Source organism: Thalassophryne amazonica, chromosome 11, assembly GCF_902500255.1.
Source record: "Thalassophryne amazonica chromosome 11, fThaAma1.1, whole genome shotgun sequence".
NCBI classification, from domain to species: domain Eukaryota; kingdom Metazoa; phylum Chordata; class Actinopteri; order Batrachoidiformes; family Batrachoididae; genus Thalassophryne; species Thalassophryne amazonica.
This window is the reverse complement of record NC_047113.1, coordinates 106885060-106903348: the sequence shown is the minus strand read 5'-3', so window position 1 is coordinate 106903348 and position 18289 is coordinate 106885060. Positions and strand designations below refer to the sequence as shown.

The following is an 18289-nucleotide window of genomic DNA, read 5'->3' as shown; positions in this document are numbered from 1 at the left end:
ACTGCGAAGCGTCTGAACCCCAGGCAAGCCCGCTGGTTGCTGTTCTTCGGGCGTTTTGACTTCCGGATCACCTACCGCCCCGGGACAAAAAAAACAACGATCTGACGCCCTGTCCCGGGTGCATGAAGAGGAGGTCAAGACCGAGCCATCAGACCCCCCTGACACCATCATCCCCGAGTCCACTGTCGTGGTCACCCTTACCTGGGACTTGGAGAAGACCGTCCGGGAGGCCCTGACACGGAGCCCGGACCCGGGGACAGGTCCGAAGGACAAGTTGTACGTCCCACCAGAGGCCAGGGCTGCGGTCCTTGACTTCTGTCATGGTTCCAAGCTCTCCTGTCATCCAGGGGTGCGAAGGACCGTGGCAGTGGTCCGCCAGCGCTTCTGGTGGGCGTCTATGGAAGCCGACATCTGGGAGTATGTCCAGGCCTGCACAACCTGTGCCAGGGGCAAAGCCAACCACCACAAGGCCCAAGGCCTCCTCCAGCCTCTGCCCGTGCCTCATCGCCCCTGGTCTCATATTGGCCTGGACTTTGTCACGGGCCTCCCGCCGTCCCAGGGCAACACCACCATCTTAACGATAGTGGCCCTCCCGAAGCTCCCGACGGCCCAGGAGACTGCAGACCTCCTGGTCCACCACGTCGTGCGTCTACATGGGATTCCATCAGACATTGTCTCGGATCATGGTCCTCAGTTCTCCTCCCAGGTCTGGAGGAGTTTCTGCAGGGAACTGGGGGCCACCGTCAGTCTCTCGTCTGGGTACCACCCCCAGATGAACGGGCAGGCAGAGCGGACAAACCAGGAACTGGAGCAGGCCCTCCGCTGCCTGACCATTAGTGATCGATCTCTGCTCCCCTCCACAGCATGTCTTTTTCCTGGTTCTCTCCCTCAGCCTCAACCAGTCCCAGCAGAAGACTGCCCCTCCCTGAGCCTGGTTCTGCTGGAGGTTTCTTCCTGTTAAAAGGGAGTTTTTCCTTCACACTGTAGCCAAGTGCTTGCTCACAGGGGGTCGTTTTGACCGTTGGGGTTTTACATAATTATTGTATGGCCTTGCCTTACAATATAAAGCGCCTTGGGGCAACTGTTTGTTGTGATTTGGCGCTATATAAAAAATTGATTGATTGATTGATTGATTGATTGACCTCCACGCACCCGACGGCCTGGAGTGACCATCTGGCCTGGATCGAGTACGCTCATAACAGCCAAGTCTCATCTGCCACCGGCCTCTCCCAGTTTGAGGTGTGTTTGGGGTACCAGCCCCCATTGTTTCCGCTAGTGGAGGGAGAGGTCGGGGTGCCCTCGGTCCAGGCCCATCTGAGGAAGTGCCGTCGGGTTTGGCGTACTGCCCGCTCTGCCCTGCTCAGAGCCCGGACGAGGGCTAAGGCCCATGCAGACCGCCGGCGTTCCCCGGCCCCTGCATACCAGCCCGGGCAGGAGGTCTGGCTATCCACTAAGGACATCCCCCTGCAGGTGGAATCCCACAAACTAAAGGACAGGTACATCGGACCATTTCCCATACTCAAAGTCCTCAGTCCGGCCGCAGTGAAGCTGGCAGCTTCAGCTTCACTGCGGATACACCCCGTGTTTCATGTGTCAAGACGCAAGCCCTGCCATACCTCAACACTGTGTGCCCCGGGACCAGCGCTGCCTCCTGCCCGGATCATTGACGGGGAGCCTGCGTGGATGGTACGCCGGCTCCTGGACGTCCGTCGAAAGGGCCGGGGGTTCCAGTGTCTGGTGGACTGGGAGGGTTATGGCCCCGAAGAGCGCTCCTGGGTGAAGAGGAGCTTCATCCTGGACCCGGCCCTCGTGGCCGACTTCTACACCCGCCAGGAGGCGCCCGTTGAGGGGGGGGTCCTGTTGTGTGGGCGCTGAAGAGGAGGTACTGCTGGCCCACCACCACAAGATGGCGCCCTGCTTGAAGTGCGGGCTTCAAGCACGAGAGGGCGTCGGAGCGACCAGGAGTGACAGCTGTCACTCATCATCCGTACCAGCTGTCACTCATCCACTACTCATCACCACCACCATAAAGGCCGGACTGCAACTCCACCTCCCCGCCGAGAAATCAGCTACCATTCAGGTAATATTCTCTGCTGCACTTAACACTGACTAATAATCTGAACTTCTTTGCAGCCGTTTCCTGTTGGTGTTGCCTTATCTGTGGGATTGGCGTTTGGTGTGATCAGCGACAGCTTCGCTTCACACCCCAACCAGATAAGTGGTTAGACAGGAGCTGCACGAGTGTGTGATTGGAGGTGGAGGTTTTCCCTCCTAACTGTATACAGACTGTGGGATTACTGAGTGTGCGAACTCACACTCATCAGGACTGTCTCTGTTCTCTGCCAGCAGTACCGGGTCTGACTGCTGAAGACAGCGGCCACCTGGGGCGCAGGGCTTGGCGGCTCCGGTGTTCTTCAGCTCCGTTGGTGGTGGAAGCTGTGTGGGATCCGGCTCTTCTCTCGCCAGGCGTCTTCTATCGTCGAGCATGCCCACACGTCACCTGGTGTATGATTGACAGTCCACCATATTGTTATTGTCTGTACGTCGTTGTGCGATTCACAACATTAAATTGTTACTTTTGGCTTATCCATTGTCCGTTCATTAACGCCCCCTGTTGTGGGTCCGTGTCACGACACTTTCACAACATCATCTCTGTTTCGTCTTTTCACACCGGCTTCCCATCACGTCCTAATTATCCACTGTGTATTTAAGTCCTGTGTGTTTTGTCATCTGTGCGTGTTCATTGATATCGTTATCTTCATCCTCGCCTTCTTGTCATAGTCTCTTGTTCCTACGTTGTTCTCGACCTCACTTTGTTTTCTGGATCTGGATTCTGTCTTTGCCCTCGTTACACTGATTTGCCGTGCTCTTCAACCCCACCTGTTTTTGACCTCCCTGTACCTCCACAACGCCGACTGCCGTTCTGTGTACCAACCACCTGCATTTAGGTTCAGTTTCTAGCATTGAGGGGACAGTTTAGTCTTAAATTTTCTTTCGTTAATGGGGTGGTCAGTCCTGGGAGCAAGCAGTTGGGGTGGTAGGAAACTCCATGCTGCAGGATGCACGCCCAACCCCATGAGATTTTCAAGAGGGTCAAAAATTCTATTATTTTTTTCATCACAAACTTTGACATATTTTTTTAATTCATTGCACTTGCACAGAGCTTGTAACATTGTTGTACATTCTGTGACATCACTACACATAAAAGCTGGGTGTGTGCCAGGAAACCAACCAATCTAAAGCAACTCTACTAATAGGAGTGGTCAAACATCAACCAAAATTATACCAGAAGTTGGTTGATGGCTACCAAAAGTGTCTGGTCAAGGTGATGCTTGCTAAGGGACATTTACCCAAATATCAGTGGGGGTGTATATTTGTTGTAGTTGCATGATATGTATTTGTATTTACCTGGCCCTGTATGCATAATTTTGACCCTGTGTTCATGACAGAACATCCAAAGTAAATTCAAACTTTGCACCAAGTTCTTGTTTTGAAGTCATTGATAGTTGCTGTACAATCATTCCACCCTGATAGTTGGAGAGCTGGGACCTGTTTATTTGCTTAAAGTGACAGAACCTTTCATGTGTATTTCTGAAAAGGGCATCCCATGGGACATTCACAACAGCACTGCTGGTGCGGCCCAGCCGGGGCATATAGCCAGAATTAACCCTTTATCACCATTTTGCCAGAATAGCAAATACTGAAAATTATGGAGTAGAGCAAATGTAAAAATACATAACTCCATCAATTTCTAATCTAAAATTAGGATCTATGGCTCAAAATGTTTGGTTTGTTGTCCTTTATTTGTTACACATATAATTTATGCAAATTAGTCTTTTTTCCAGGTCAACAAGAGTCAAAAGGTCACGTAAGACCTAAAAAGCTTGAAATCTACCCATATTTTACTTTTGAGCCATTTTTTATGAGAAAATCTTACATAAATGTAACCAAACTTATTTTTTCTGATAGATTAAACACCAGGGCAGTTTTTAGAAAACAACCAATCAGTTTGAATAACTTTTTGGTGTACACGGGCAGGAAAACACTTCAATCGTTGCAAGTGCATCCACCCGATTTTTGCAACATCATTGCAAATACTGCACTTCAAGCAGTTTCTTGAGTCTGAGGGTTGCATTTGTTAGAGAAATATGCTCAATTCTGTGACAATACATGTGCTGGACATTTTGGCCCCACAGCACAATACTGGTTGATGTACACTCAACAAAAATATAAATGCAACACTTTTGGTTTTGCTCCCATTTTGTATGAGATGAACTCAAAGATCTAAAACTTTTTCCACATACACAATATCACCATTTCTCTCAAATATTGTTCACAAACCAGTCTAAATCTGTGATAGTGAGCACTTCTCCTTTGCTGAGATAATCCATCCCACCTCACAGGTGTGCCATATCAAGATGCTGATTAGACACCATGATTAGTGCACAGGTGTGCCTTAGACTGCCCACAATAAAAGGCCACTCTGAAAGGTGCAGTAACCGACTTGAGTGGGCAAATGCTCACATTCGCTGGCGTTTGGCACGTTGGAGAGGTGTTCTCTTCACGGATGAATCCCGGTTCACACTGTCCAGGGCAGATGGCAGACACAGTGTGTGGCGTCGTGTGGGTGAACAGTTTTCTGATGTCAGTGTTGTGGATCGAGTGGCCCATGGTGGCGGTGGGGTTATGGTATGGGCAGGCGTCTGTTATGGATGAAGAACACAGGTGCATTTTATTGATGGCATTTTGAATGCACAGAGATACCGTGACGAGATCCTGAGGCCCATTGTTGTGCCATACATCCAAGAACATCACCTCATGTTGCAGCAGGATAATGCACGGCCCCATGTTGCAAGGATCTGTACACAATTCTTGGAAGCTGAAAATGTCCCAGTTCTTGCATGGCCGGCATACTCACCGGACATGTCACCCATTGAGCATGTTTGGGATGCTCTGGACCGGCGTATATGACAGCGTGTACCAGTTCCTGCCAATATCCAGCAACTTCGCACAGCCATTGAAGAAGAGTGGACCAACATTCCACAGGCCACAATTGACAACCTGGTGGTAGATTTCACATTTTCAAAAAATTCTATGCCCCAGAGAAAGAGGATGATCCATTTGGAAAGATAAGATCATCAGATCCATGCTGCCTTCCACCATGCAGAACTGTCCTAGAGGAAAAGCTGAAGCGGACTAACCATGTGGTCTCTGTTTAGAAAAATGCTAGAAAAGCTGAGCCTGTGGAATTTGGTCCAGTTGGACATGGATGGCAAGTTAATAAAAAGAACAGGCTGGAAATGGTTTGGTTTGAAGGGCCGCAAATGCCTGAGACATTGTCACTTGATGCTCTGGATTCAGATGAGACAGATATATCCGATGAGGATGAGAGTGACGAAGACGATGACATCAATTTCAATCAATCAATTTTTTTTTTATATAGCGCCAAATCACAACAAACAGTTGCCCCAAGGCGCCTTATAGTGTAAGGCAAGGCCATACAATAATGATATAAAACCCCAACGGTCAAAACGACCCCCTGTGAGCAAGCACTTGGCTACAGTGGGAAGGAAAAACTCCCTTTTAACAGGAAGAAACCTCCAGCAGAACCAGGCTCAGGGAGGGGCAGTCTTCTGCTGGGACTGGATGGGGCTGAGGGAGAGAACCAGGAAAAAGATATGCTGTGGAGGGGAGCAGAGATCGATCACTAATGATTAAATGCAGAGTGGTGCATACAGAGCAAAAAGAGAAAGAAACAGTGCATCATGGGAACCCCCCAGCAGTCTACGTCTATAGCAGCATAACTAAGGGATGGTTCAGGGTCACCTGATCCAGCCCTAACTATAAGCTTTAGCAAAAAGGAAAGTTTTAAGCCTAATCTTAAAAGTAGAGAGGGTGTCTGTCTCCCTGATCTGAATTGGGAGCTGGTTCCACAGGAGAGGAGCCTGAAAGCTGAAGGCTCTGCCTCCCATTCTACTCTTACAAACCCTAGGAACTACAAGTAAGCCTGCAGTCTGAGAGCGAAGCGCTCTATTGGGGTGATATGGAATAGTCCAGCCTAGAGGAAATAAATGCATGAATTAGTTTTTCAGCATCACTCTGAGACAAGACCTTTCTGATTTTAGAGATATTGCGTAAATGCAAAAAAGCAGTCCTACATATTTGTTTAATATGCGCTTTGAATGACATATCCTGATCAAAAATGACTCCAAGATTTCTCACAGTATTACTAGAGGTCAGGGTAATGCCATCCAGAGTAAGGATCTGGTTAGACACCATGTTTCTAAGATTTGTGGGGCCAAGTACAATAACTTCAGTTTTATCTGAGTTTAAAAGCAGGAAATTAGAGGTCATCCATGTCTTTATGTCTGTAAGACAATCCTGCAGTTTAGCTAATTGGTGTGTGTCCTCTGGCTTCATGGATAGATAAAGCTGGGTATCATCTGCGTAACAATGAAAATTTAAGCAATACCGTCTAATAATACTGCCTAAGGGAAGCATATATAAAGTGAATAAAATTGGTCCTAGCACAGAACCTTGTGGAACTCCATAATTAACTTTAGTCTGTGAAGAAGATTCCCCATTTACATGAACAAATTGTAATCTATTAGACAAATATGATTCAAACCACCGCAGCGCAGTGCCTTTAATACCTATGGCATGCTCTAATCTCTGTAATAAAATTTTATGGTCAACAGTATCAAAAGCAGCACTGAGGTCTAACAGAACAAGCACAGAGATGAGTCCACTGTCCGAGGCCATAAGAAGATCATTTGTAACCTTCACTAATGCTGTTTCTGTACTATGATGAATTCTAAAACCTGACTGAAACTCTTCAAATAGACCATTCCTCTGCAGATGATCAGTTAGCTGTTTTACAACTACCCTTTCAAGAATTTTTGAGAGAAAAGGAAGGTTGGAGATTGGCCTATAATTAGCTAAGATAGCTGGGTCAAGTGATGGCTTTTTAAGTAATGGTTTAATTACTGCCACCTTAAAAGCCTGTGGTACATAGCCAACTAACAAAGATAGATTGATCATATTTAAGATCGAAGCATTAAATAATGGTAGGGCTTCCTTGAGCAGCCTGGTAGGAATGGGGTCTAATAAACATGTTGATGGTTTGGATGAAGTAACTAATGAAAATAACTCAGACAGAACAATCGGAGAGAAAGAGTCTAACCAAATACCGGCATCACTGAAAGCAGCCAAAGATAACGATACGTCTTTGGGATGGTTATGAGTAATTTTTTCTCTAATAGTTAAAATTTTGTTAGCAAAGAAAGTCATGAACTCATTACTAGTTAAAGATAATGGAATACTCAGCTCAATAGAGCTCTGACTCTTTGTCAGCCTGGCTACAGTGCTGAAAAGAAACCTGGGGTTGTTCTTATTTTCTTCAATTAGTGATGAGTAGAAAGATGTCCTAGCTTTACGGAGGGCTTTTTTATAGAGCAACAGACTCTTTTTCCAGGCTAAGTGAAGATCTTCTAAATTAGTGAGACGCCATTTCCTCTCCAACTTACGGGTTATCTGCTTTAAGCTACGAGTTTGAGAGTTATACCATGGAGTCAGACACTTCTGATTTAAAGCTCTCTTTTTCAGAGGAGCTACAGCATCCAAAGTTGTCTTCAATGAGGATGTAAAACTATTGACGAGATACTCTATCTCCCTTACAGAGTTTAGGTAGCTACTCTGCACTGTGTTGGTATATGGCATTAGAGAACATAAAGAAGGAATCATATCCTTAAACCTAGTTACAGCGCTTTCTGAAAGACTTCTAGTGTAATGAAACTTATTCCCTACTGCTGGGTAGTCCATCAGAGTAAATGTAAATGTTATTAAAAAATGATCAGACAGAAGGGCGTTTTCAGGGAATACTGTTAAGTCTTCTATTTCCATACCATAAGTCAGAACAAGATCTAAGATATGATTAAAGTGGTGGGTGGACTCATTTACTTTTGAGCAAAGCCAATAGAGTCTAATAATAGATTAAATGCAGTGTTGAGGCTGTTATTCTCAGCATCTGTGTGGATGTTAAAATCGCCCACTATAATTATCTTATCTGAGCTAAGCACTAAGTCAGACAAAAGGTCTGAAAATTCACAGAGAAACTCACAGTAACGACCAGGTGGACGATAGATAATAACAAATAAAACTGGTTTTTGGGACTTCCAATTTGGATGGACAAGACTAAGAGACAAGCTTTCAAATGAATTAAAGCTCTGTCTGGGTTTTTGATTAATTAATAAGCTGGAATGGAAGATTGCTGCTAATCCACCGCCCCGGCCCGTGCTACGAGCATTCTGACAGTTAGTGTGACTCGGGGGTGTTGACTCATTTAAACTAACATATTCATCCTGCTGTAACCAGGTTTCTGTTAGGCAGAATAAATCAATATGTTGATCAATTATTATATCATTTACCAACAGGGACTTAGAAGAGAGAGACCTAATGTTTAATAGACCACATTTAACTGTTTTAGTCTGTGGTGCAGTTGAAGGTGCTATATTATTTTTTCTTTTTGAATTTTTATGCTTAAATAGATTTTTGCTGGTTATTGGTAGTCTGGGAGCAGGCACCGTCTCTACGGGGATGGGGTAATAAGGGGATGGCAGGGGGAGAGAAGCTGCAGAGAGGTGTGTAAGACTACAACTCTGCTTCCTGGTCCCAACCCTGGATAGTCACGGTTTGGAGGATTTAAGAAAATTAGCCAGATTTCTAGAAATGAGAGCTGCTCCATCCAAAGTGGGATGGATGCCGTCTCTCCTAACAAGACCAGGTTTTCCCCAGAAGCTTTGCCAATTATCTATGAAGCCCACCTCATTTTTTGGACACCACTCAGACAGCCAGCAATTCAAGGAGAACATGCTAGAACAGAATTTGTCCTCAGATGAGGAAGAGTCAGATGATGACTTTGTGTAAGGCACCTTTATGCGCATGTATGCGTCCACATGCCTCTACTGTCTCAGGTGGTAACAAGACTGATACATTGTATGATGGCTTCTTTTTAATGAATCTTCTTGGAGTTGTGGGCAATTCTGGTGTAAGAAGGTTTTCTACATTTTGACCTTGTTTGGCAACTAGCCATTGTAATGTCTATCAGAAATGTTAGGTTTATATATAGAACCGATCTGTAGATTATGTATTAGTTGGTCATGGCTGATTCCAATCAAACATTAACCATGTTCAGACTGAAAGGAAAAATGCATGTAAACTTTGCCTTCAAAATGAGGATGCAAGTGTATATCGGTACTGGTACTCCTTCCTCTTCTGTAAGATTATTTTAGTGCCATGACCAGTAAATACATACTCTACAGCAAAGTCACAGTGGTTAAATACCATCCTAGCTTGGGGGATTAATTGGTTGCAGTTTTAAGAGTTAAATAGTTAAATATGTTTTAGGAATAACATGGATTGTTTATTCTGCAGACTCAGCATACATTTTCCTACAATTTATAGTTCTAACTGTACAACCTGAATTTTTTTAACTGTCTGTAGTCTCTGTAATAAACTGCCATGGTGTCTAATCTAACAGAAAAAAATAAGTTTGGTTATATTTATGTAAGATTTTCTCACAAAAAATGGCTCAAAAGTAAAGTATGGGTAGATTTCAAGCTTTTTAGGTGTTACGTGACCTTTTGACCCCTGTTGACCTTGAAAAAAGACTAATTTGCATAAATTATATTTGTAACAAATAAAGGACAACAAACCAAACATTTTGAGCCATAGATCCTAATTTTAGCTTAGAAATTGATGGAGTTATGTATTTTTACATTTGCCCTACCCCATAATTTTCAGTATTTGCTATTCTGGCAAAATGGTGGAAAAGGGTTAATTCTGGCTATATGCCCCGGCTGGGCTGCACCAGCAGTGCTGTTGTGAATGTCCCATGGGATGCCCTTTTCAGAAATACACATGAAAGGTTCTGTCACTTTAAGCAAATAAACAGGTCCCAGCTCTGGGACTATGACAAAAGAACAGTTCAAAGACAAAAGCCCAAACTTACCATGACATATTGATGCCCATGATGAGTGTATGTAAACAATTGTAGATATAGGATAGAGTTCAGTTTTCTGCCTTAATGTTCTGCTGCCTGCCCCAAATATCTGTTGTAGGGGACAGTAATCTGTCTGGGAATCATTCAGAACATGACAAATATTAAATCCAGAAATATTTGATGATGACATAACGGTGAGACATTATGGGTTTTGTTTTTTGTTGACAGGTTGGGAGGATTCCAGAAGACGCGTGAAGCTGCAGATCTTCTCCACGGGCTCGTGAAGCTCAGCTGGTCTCTCTTTCTGACAGAGTCCTCTCGTTCGTTGGAGCGGCGACAGCAGCCAGCTGTCGTCCATCGAGCTTTTGTATATTGTCTTTAGTGATCATGATGAGTAAACCTAGTTCTGATTGTTTCTTTTTAAAACTGGAAAATTAATTTTTTTTTTTTTTTTTTTTTTTTTTGTTAAAATGTAGATTTTTGAGTTTATTTCGATGTGCTGAATGACTTAGAAGACATTGTTTTTTTTTTGTTTTTTTTAATTCTTTATTTACATTTTGCATATAATAACAACACAGTGTCTCAGCAAACATTAAAGATCTGCTCCAGAAAATTCATTTCAACAAAAGAGAGCTCCTCACAGAGACAGACACACAACGGCAGGCTGAATAGTTCTAAGGCTCCCCATGAAGGAGTAATGCATTAAGTGCATTCTAGTGCACTCTAGCATATCTCGTCAATAGTTTTACATCCTCATTGAAGACAACTTTGGATGCTGTAGCTCCTCTGAAAAAGAGAGCTTTAAATCAGAAGTGTCTGACTCCGTGGTATAACTCACAAACTCATAGCTTAAAGCAGATAACCTGTAAGTTGGAGAGGAAATGGCGTCTCACTAATTTAGAAGATCTTCACTTAGCCTGGAAAAAGAGTCTGTTGCTCTATAAAAAAGCCCTCCGTAAGCTAGGACATCTTTCTACTCATCACTAATTGAAGAAAATAAGAACAACCCCAGGTTTCTTTTCAGCACTGTAGCCAGGCTGACAAAGAGTCAGAGCTCTATTGAGCTCAGTATTCCATTAACTTTAACTAGTAATGACTTCATGACTTTCTTTGCTAACAAAATTTTAACTATTAGAGAAAAAATTACTCATAACCATCCCAAAGACGTATCGTTATCTTTGGCTGCTTTCAGTGATGCCGGTATTTGGTTAGACTCTTTCTCTCCGATTGTTCTGTCTGAATTATTTTCATTAGTTACTTCATCCAAACCATCAACATGTTTATTAGACCCCATTCCTACCAGGCTGCTCAAGGAAGCCCTACCATTATTTAATGCTTCGATCTTAAATATGATCAATCTATCTTTGTTAGTTGGCTATGTACCACAGGCTTTTAAGGTGGCAGTAATTAAACCATTACTTAAAAAGCCATCACTTGACCCAGCTATCTTAGCTAATTATAGGCCAATCTCCAACCTTCCTTTTCTCTCAAAATTCTTGAAAGGGTAGTTGTAAAACAGCTAACTGATCATCTGCAGAGGAATGGTCTATTTGAAGAGTTTCAGTCAGGTTTTAGAATTCATCATAGTACAGAAACAGCATTAGTGAAGGTTACAAATGATCTTCTTATGGCCTCGGACAGTGGACTCATCTCTGTGCTTGTTCTGTTAGACCTCAGTGCTGCTTTTGATACTGTTGACCATAAAATTTTATTACAGAGATTAGAGCATGCCATAGGTATTAAAGGCACTGCGCTGCGGTGGTTTGAATCATATTTGTCTAATAGATTACAATTTGTTCATGTAAATGGGGAATCTTCTTCACAGACTAAAGTTCATTATGGAGTTCCACAAGGTTCTGTGCTAGGACCAATTTTATTCACTTTATACATGCTTCCCTTAGGCAGTATTATTAGACGGTATTGCTTAAATTTTCATTGTTACGCAGATGATACCCAGCTTTATCTATCCATGAAGCCAGAGGACACACACCAATTAGCTAAACTGCAGGATTGTCTTACAGACATAAAGACATGGATGACCTCTAATTTCCTGCTTTTAAATCAATCTGCTTTTGATCAGGATATGTCATTCAAAGCGCATATTAAACAAATATGTAGGACTGCTTTTTTGCATTTACGCAATATCTCTAAAATCAGAAAGGTCTTGTCTCAGAGTGATGCTGAAAAACTAATTCATGCATTTATTTCCTCTAGGCTGGACTATTGTAATTCATTATTATCAGGTTGTCCTAAAAGTTCCCTAAAAAGCCTTCAGTTAATTCAAAATGCTGCAGCTAGAGTACTGACGGGGACTAGAAGGAGAGAGCATATCTCACCCATATTGGCCTCTCTTCATTGGCTTCCTGTTAATTCTAGAATAGAATTTAAAATTCTTCTTCTTACTTATAAGGTTTTGAATAATCAGGTCCCATCTTATCTTAGGGACCTCATAGTACCATATCACCCCAATAGAGCGCTTCGCTCTCAGACTGCAGGCTTACTTGTGGTTCCTAGGGTTTGTAAGAGTAGAATGGGAGGCAGAGCCTTCAGCTTTCAGGCTCCTCTCCTGTGGAACCAGCTCCCAATTCAGATCAGGGAGACAGACACCCTCTCTACTTTTAAGATTAGGCTTAAAACTTTCCTTTTTGCTAAAGCTTATAGTTAGGGCTGGATCAGGTGACCCTGAACCATCCCTTAGTTATGCTGCTATAGACGTAGACTGCTGGGGGGTTCCCATGATGCACTGTTTCTTTCTCTTTTTGCTCTGTATGCACCACTCTGCATTTAATCATTAGTGATCGATCTCTGCTCCCCTCCACAGCATGTCTTTTTCCTGGTTCTCTCCCTCAGCCCCAACCAGTCCCAGCAGAAGACTGCCCCTCCCTGAGCCTGGTTCTGCTGGAGGTTTCTTCCTGTTAAAAGGGAGTTTTTCCTTCCCACTGTAGCCAAGTGCTTGCTCACAGGGGGTCGTTTGACCATTGGGGTTTTACATAATTATTGTATGGCCTTGCCTTACAATATAAAGCGCCTTGGGGCAACTGTTTGTTGTGATTTGGCGCTATATAAAAAAATTGATTGATTGATTGATTGATTGATAGTGAGCCTTAGAACTTTTCAGCCTACCCTCGTATATCAGATGACTTCCATAAAAGCAAAGGTTTGGACCCGACCTCTCATGTCTGATATCTGTCTGACTATCCACAGTGGGAGATGGTGGGGGCGGCGGGGGCCCACACAGTCAAAAACATGCAGTATTTTCTCCATTACAAACACGTTCTTCAGTCTTTCTTGTCATTGCTGAGGAGTAGGAGCCAGGAAAGAGTCATCATTTTCCTCACCACAAGTACAAGAATCTGTATTAATTTTACTTCCCTCCCCCTCCCCCCCCCAACCCCCCCCCCCCCCCCCCCCCCACACCCAGCGTCAGTATATAGTTTAGTGGATTCAGTGGTAATGTAATTTTTAAAATGTTTTGAACTTCTTTTTGGATCCTCTTCCAAAACACAATAAATCTTGTGCCAAAAAATGTGTGTGGGGTCCCCAATTTCTTTGCAGTTCCTCCCCAAATTTGTACAATTTTTATTCATATTTTAATGTACTGTTGGGTGTTTTGAAGAATCTCATTCTCAATTTCCAGTTGACTTCCTTCCACACTGAGTGATGAGTGATCTTCCCACTCCTCATCTTTAGAAGACATTTGTAATAAGCTAATGAGTATTTTTTAATGTCAACCAAAATAAATGAAGTGTTTGACAGAATGCTTACATAAATGTTCCTCTCTAGTGGACTCGTCTGTATAATCAAATGTGACTTTGACAGATGAAACGGAGCATCGATACCAACGTGTGCATGCTTCCAGTCTGCTGCTTAAGAAAAAAAAAAGATCCACATGATTAAAACACAAATATGTTGGGATTCAAATGTGTTTTCAGCGGTGCTGAACCACACTGGGAATGTTAAACTCTAACTGGGCACAGAATGAAAGAAGCGGGACACTTTTAGGCTCTGTTCCTTTTAAAAGATGTGGAGGCCTTCTCACTTTGACCTCTGGGGTCAGAGTGATATGGGGATATGACATTTCTATTTTTTGGATCTAAATGTGATAGAAATGTAAACTAAATGTGTATTTACACATTTCTGAGTCCAATAAACTCATTTCTTAGAGGTCAAGCTCACTTGAAAAGACACCAGATTTTGGTACCTGTAAATACAACATTTCCAGCTCCTTTGGACTGTAATGATTCCATGTAAATATGGACATGACAAAAATGGAGGCCTACTTGAACTCATCCAGAACTTCCTGGCCACAAATAAAGATATTTAACTAGAGCACCATGCTCGCAGAGTGCAAACCTCTGCCAACACTAGTTTCCAATTCCATAAATTTTGACTTTGGAAAAAATTTCCAAGGTCAAAGAAAGTCCCGTTGGACGTGTCTTTTTAAGAGCCAAATTAGATGTGATCAAATGTCAGGAGGATGCATTTAGTTCATGCACACTTGAATCAAAGTTTTGGGGGGCTTTTTTGTGGTGTTGTCAGGTTTTTGTTTTTTTTTTTTTCAACTTTTTCAGTTTCTGAATTAAATGGACTGCATTTATATCGTGCTTTCACATCTGCATCAGACACTCAAAGTGCTTTACACGTCACTGCCTCACATTCACCCTACTGATTTCCTACTGATGACCAGAAGACAAACAGGCATAAAATTGGAACCTCCATCCAGTTTTGGTGGTGTAGGTAAATCCATAAGAGAAAAATAAGAGTGACTAAAAGACTTTTGATTGAGATACAATGCAAAATGTACACAAGATGGGTTTTTCAATATTAAATTCAAATGTACACAAAATCCACAATCCAGATCAGATCACCAAGAAGCCGAGGAGACTGAACTTGCACACAGTGAACTTTATTACACTGTACAGCCTATTGGTCTTTCTACTTGCTTCTGTCCTCTACACCTGCTCTCTGCCATCACAATCTTTTATAGTGGCACCTAGTGTCCCTGTAGGTAACCTCTGTTACTGCACCTTTAGAACTTAATAGATACCACAGTCCTCCCCTGTAGACTTTTAACTGCACTTGTTTCCTTTTTTCTTCAACATTTACATATTGAGTTTTCCATTACACACATCATTCTTTATATTTCTGGACAATTTCAAGCATTGTGAAGGACACACATTTCTTCTTGGATGCTCCACACATCATGTAACCACAGGATTTTCCACAGCTTGGTCTGTTTCCACCAAACCCCGAGGAACATCATTCTGAGGACAAATGGCTATCTGTTCATCTTCAGTGTCCTTTGACTCATTTTCTGCATCATTCAGTTCATAGTCAAACTCATAAACAAAATGACCATCATCGACAGTGTCTGGATTTGCCCCCCCCCCCCCCCCTTTTTTCTTCCAATAATTGATGCACATATAGTTTGATACAATCTCCATTCAACACCAAATCCATAACAGCACCCAAAACCTGGGTAATTTCACCATTCACCCATATCTCTCCCCCTCTGTAGTTTCATACAAGCACTGCGTGTCCCACAGAGAAACTGCTGAGTTTACTCTTCGCTTTGGACTGTTTCTAAACATGTCCATCCTGAATCCTTTGAGAGAAGTTTGGTTTCAACAAAGACAACCTGGTGCAGGCCCGTCTTTTCAAAAAGGAGTTCTGCTGGTGTTTTCCCATTTGTCTCATGTGTGGAATATTTGTACAACCAAACAAGAAATTTGCAATATTCTGTTGCAGAGACAACCACCAAGTGCTTTACTTTTGGCCAAGCACCTCTAACAATTTTGCACCACCTCTGTGCCAAACCATTTGAGGCTGAGTAGTAGGATGGAGTTTTGATTTGCTTAACGGCATTCAACTTCAGAAATGTCTAAATTCACTTGCAATGAGTTGAGGTCGCGGTCGAGGAATTGGGTGGCGGTCAAGGGCAGGTGGCCCGGCGGCCGATCCATGCTCACAGCCCCTGGCTGTTGGGATGTGGAATGTCACCTCGCTGGGGGGGAAGGAGCCTGAGCTTGTGTGGGAGGTTGAGAGATACTGACTACAGATAGTCGGGCTCATCTCCACGCACAGCTTGGGCTCTGGTACCCAACTCCTGGAGAGGGGCTGGATGCTTCATTTTTCTGGTGTTGCCCACGATGAGAGGCGGAGAGCTGGGGTTGCATTGCTTATTGCTCCCCAGCTCAGTCGCCATGTGTTGGAGTTCACTCCAGTGAATGAGAGGGTCGCGTCCCTACGCCTTCGGGTTGGGGACAGGTCTCTCACTGTTGTCACAGTCTACGGGCCGAGTGGCAGTGCAGAGTACCCGACTTTCTTGGAGTCCCTGGGAGGGGTACTAGATAGCGCTCCGACTGGGGACTCCATTGTTCTCCTGGGGAATTTCAATGCCCACGTGGGCGACGACAGTAAGACCTGGAGGGGGGTGATTGGGAAGCACGGCCTCCCTGATCTGAACCCGAGTGGTGTTCAGTTGTTGGACTTCTGTGCTAGTCACGGTTTGTCTATCACAAACACCATGTTCGAGCACAAGGGTGTCCATAAGTGCACGTGGCACCAGGACACCCTGAGCCGGAGGTCGATGATCGACTTTGTAGTCGTATCATCTGACCTTCAGCCACGTGTCTCGAACACTCGAGTGAAGAGAGGGGCAGAGCTGTCGACCGATCACCACCTGGTGGTGAGTTGGATCCGCTGGGAGGGGAGGAAGCCGGTCAGACCTGGCAGGCCCAAACGTATTATGAGGGTCTGCTGGGAACAACTGGCGGAACCCTCTGTCAGCGAGGTCTTCAACTCCCACCTCCAGGAGAGTTTCTCCCAGATCCCGGGGAAGGTTAGAGACATGGAGTCCGAGTGGACCATGTTCTCCACCTCCATTGTCGATGCTGCCGCTCGTAGCTGTGGTCACAAGGTCTCTGGTGCCTGTCGCGGTGGCAATCCCCAAACCCGGTGGTGGACGCCAGAAGTTAGGGATGCCGTCAAGATGAAGAAGGAGTCCTACTTATCTTTGTTGGTAGGTGGGACCCCGGAGGCAGCTGACAGGTACCGGCAGGCCAAGCGTGCCGCAGCCAATGAGGTAGCAGAGGCAAAAACTCTGGTCTGGGAGGAGTTCGGGGAGGCCATGGAGGGGGACTATTGGTCGGCCTCAGAGAAATTCTGGCAAACCAGCCAACGCCTCAGGAGGTGGAGGCAGCTCTCCACCAGCACTGTCTACAGTGCGGGTGGGGAGCTGTTGACCCTGACTGGGGATGTTGTTGGCCGGTGGAAGGAATGCTTTGAGGATCTCCTCAATCCCATCATCACGCCTTCTGAAGAGGAAGCAGAGACTGGGGACTCAGAGGCGGACTCATCCATTACCCAGGCCGAAGTCACCGAGGTGGTTAGAAAGCTCCTCGGTGGCAGGGCTCCTGGGGGTGGATAAAATCTGTCCTGAGTACCTTAAGTCCCTGGATGTTGTGGGACTGTCTTGGCTGACAGGCCTCTGCAACATCGCGTGGCGATCGGGGACAGTGCCTCTGGATTGGCAGACCGGGGTGGTGGTCTCTCTGTTTAAGAAGGGGGACTGGAGGGTGTGTTCCAACTAAAGGGGGATCACACTCCTCAGCCTCCCTGGTAAGGTCTATTCCAGAGTATTGGAGAGGAGAATTTGACCAATGGTCGAACCTCGGATTCAGGAGGAGCAGTGTGGTTTTCGCCCTGGTCGCGGCACACTGGACCAGCTCTACACACTCCATCGGGTGCTCGAGGGTTCATGGGAGTTTGCCCAACCAGTCCACATGTGTTTTGTGGATCTGGAGAAGGCGTTCGACCGTGTCCCTCGGGGCACCCTATGGGGGGTGCTCCGGGAGTACGGGGTCCGGGGTCCTTTGCTAAGGGCTATCTGGTCCCTGTACGACCGCAGCCGGAGTTTGGTTCGCATTGCCGGTAGTAAGTCAAAACCTGTTTCCAGTGCACGTTCGCCTCTGCCAGGGCTGCCCTTTGTCACCGGTTCTGTTCATTATTTTTATGGACAGAATTTCTAGGCGCAGCCAGGGTGTAGAGGGGTCTGGTTTGGGAACCACCAAATCTCATCTCTGCTGTTTGCGGACGATGTGGTTCTGTTGGCTTCGTCAAATCAGGACCTTCAGCGTGCACTGGGGCGGTTTGCAGCCGAGTGTGAAGCGTCCGGGATGAAAATCAGCACCTCCAAATCCGAGGCCATAGTTCTCGACCGGAAAAAAGTGCTTTGCCCTCTTCAGGTCGGTTGAGTGCCCTTGCCTCAAGTGGAGGAGTTTAAGTATC

General features: G+C 44.9%; 1 protein-coding gene across 1 annotated transcript in view; it reads left to right on the top strand.

The window, feature by feature from the left end:
- Positions 1-10831, top strand: part of atoh8 (atonal bHLH transcription factor 8) — a 156557-nt gene extending 145726 nt beyond the window's left edge. The window contains exon 4 of the mRNA XM_034180996.1: positions 10229-10831. Coding sequence (XP_034036887.1) covers positions 10229-10255 — 27 coding nt within the window. The 3' untranslated portion in view covers positions 10256-10831. The remainder of the gene's footprint in view (positions 1-10228) is intronic.
- The last annotated feature ends 7458 nt before the right edge of the window (positions 10832-18289 follow it).